Source organism: Myodes glareolus, chromosome 7 (genome assembly GCF_982192425.1).
Source record: "Myodes glareolus chromosome 7, mMyoGla1.1, whole genome shotgun sequence".
Taxonomy (NCBI): domain Eukaryota; kingdom Metazoa; phylum Chordata; class Mammalia; order Rodentia; family Cricetidae; genus Myodes; species Myodes glareolus.
This window is the reverse complement of record NC_142032.1, coordinates 49,320,439-49,322,785: the sequence shown is the minus strand read 5'-3', so window position 1 is coordinate 49,322,785 and position 2,347 is coordinate 49,320,439. Positions and strand designations below refer to the sequence as shown.

The following is a 2,347-nucleotide window of genomic DNA, read 5'->3' as shown; positions in this document are numbered from 1 at the left end:
ATAAGACTTAGGACAACAATGTCTGGCACAAAGAAGAATGTCGCTAGTATTACGTTTAGAGTTACAAAGAATGGACTCATTAAAATACATTCATGAATGAAGAAGTGTTTATGGAACCTCAGTGTTGAACTATTACTGCTAGATTCAGAAAAGGGGGTAGATAATACCTACAGTAGGTATCCTTCATTAATCCCAATATGTTACAATGTATAGTCCTAATTCAATGGTAATCGTGGATTACACTTGTTTGCTTAAGGATTATCATATTTACAGCAGATATTTACCATGGACTTTGAGAACTATGCATAGAGGCTATTTTATAATGAGATTATGTAGTTAAATAAGGTAAGTGGTCAATCCTGAACTTCAATAGATTATGCTGTAGCACAAGATGGCATTTGAAAATTACTGTTTTTACTTTGGAAACACCTTCCTTACTAGTATTTAATGTTTGTGAAAGTTTTATTTTGCCTAAGTAAATTTGAATGAAAGTTAGACAGTTACCTACACGAACTGTCTGAGTGATAAGGTTCAAACATTTTTTTTCTCTTTCTCATTTTCTCTATTCCAATAACATGTGCATACATCATTGCTGTTAGTAGTAACACCATATATATTTAGAATGCTATAGTGATTATTAATTTTTAACTATCTAAGTGTTCTTCCCTGTTTTATCATGTGTTTACTTGTGGGGATTACTGATAATTGAACCAAGTGTCTCATACACTCTGAGAAAGACATACTTCATCAACCTGTTCATGTCCTTTCTTGATTTTGACAGGTAAAATACAATATCAAAATGTTGTATGTGGCAAACAGTAGTAGACTGAGTACATTTATACTCTTGGGCCTAACTGAAAACCCAGAACTGGAAGTCCCTCTATTTATAACATTCACCATCATCTATCTCATCACACTGATCGGGAACTTGGGCATGATTGTGTTGATCTGGCTGGACTCCCGTCTCCACACTCCCATGTACCTTTTCCTCAGTAACCTCTCTCTGGCAGACTGTGTTTACTCTTCAGCTGTGACTCCAAAGGTGATGGCTGGGCTTCTCACAGGGGACAAAGTTATCTCCTATGGGGGATGTGTTGCTCAAATGTTCTTCTTTGTGTCTTTTGCAAGTGTAGACTGTTTCTTACTTGCTGTCATGGCTTTTGACAGACATGCTGCAGTTTGCAAGCCCTTACATTATGCTGCTACTATGACTACTAGTGTGTGTACTCACATGGTGATTGGCTGCTATGTGTTCAGCTTAGCTGAATCTTCTATCTATACTGGGTTTATCTTTGATCTCTCCTTTTGCCATTCTAATGTGATTCATCACTTCTTCTGTGATATTCCTCCAATCCTGGATCTTTCTTGCTCTGATATATATGTGGATGAGATTGTGCTCTTTATCATAACTTCCTTCAATGTCTTTTTTGCTCTGATAGTTATCTTGACCTCCTATGCTTTCATATTCATTGCTATCCTGAAGATGCGTTCAGCAGAAGGACGGAAGAAAGCCTTCTCTACTTGTGCATCCCACCTCACTGCTGTGACCATATTCTATGGAACTATAATCTTCATGTATCTACAGCCCAGTTCTAGTCATTCCTTGGACAATGACCAAATGGCATCTGTGTTCTATACCATAGTAGTTCCCATGTTGAACCCAATTGTCTATAGCTTAAGGAATAAAGAGGTTCATAACGCATTAAAGAAAGTCATTGAGAAGATGAAGTCTGCTCAGCACCTAGCTTTAATTAGAGATTTACACATTTTTTGCAATTAATCATTTATATGTTGTGTAGTAGAAAATTCCTTCCATTAGTGGCTCAAGGCAATGATTTGCTATCATATATACTTGGCTGGGCAGGGAAGCCTCTTTGTTTCTAGTCTAGACTCACTCATGAGTTTTTGCATGCTTTATAGCTTCAACTGAGCTGGGTGCTCCAGAATAGTCACATTTTCTTTTATGTTAATGATATTTGCTATATTCTAGGCAATCTTTGCTGTTCTTCACTAGATCTCTTATCCTGCAGAGCTAATTCAGCTGGCTTACTTGGCATTTTTAGGCAGTATTCTCATACACTATTATATAACTCACAGAATTATTCAAATGTTAAGTAGTACATGTATGCATTTCCTCTAACAATCTACCCCAGAAGATGACAGTTAAGCCTTACAAAGACTCAAATATGAAGGAGATACTAGTTTTTGAGAGAGGATACAAAAATTTGTCATTTTGGGGTGACTAGAACTTCATTAGATCAGAGCAAATGTGGAACAATAATGCTAGTCTCCTAAAGAATAAAAAAATGTCCAACGGGCAGAGAATAAAAGACTGTAGCGTTTTCAG

General features: G+C 36.7%; 1 protein-coding gene across 1 annotated transcript; it reads left to right on the top strand.

The window, feature by feature from the left end:
- Positions 1-799: 799 nt before the first annotated feature.
- Positions 800-1,780, top strand: LOC148121386 (olfactory receptor 5B2-like). Its single transcript, XM_087907604.1, has one exon. It carries the CDS (start codon positions 800-802, stop codon positions 1,778-1,780), a length of 981 nt encoding a protein of 326 aa, XP_087763730.1.
- Positions 1,781-2,347: the final 567 nt, after the last annotated feature.

Bases quoted from the DNA above. Each gene is read 5' to 3' on its own strand.
- LOC148121386 (XM_087907604.1), top strand. From the start codon at position 800: ATGTTGTATGTGGCAAACAGTAGTAGACTGAGTACATTTATACTCTTG.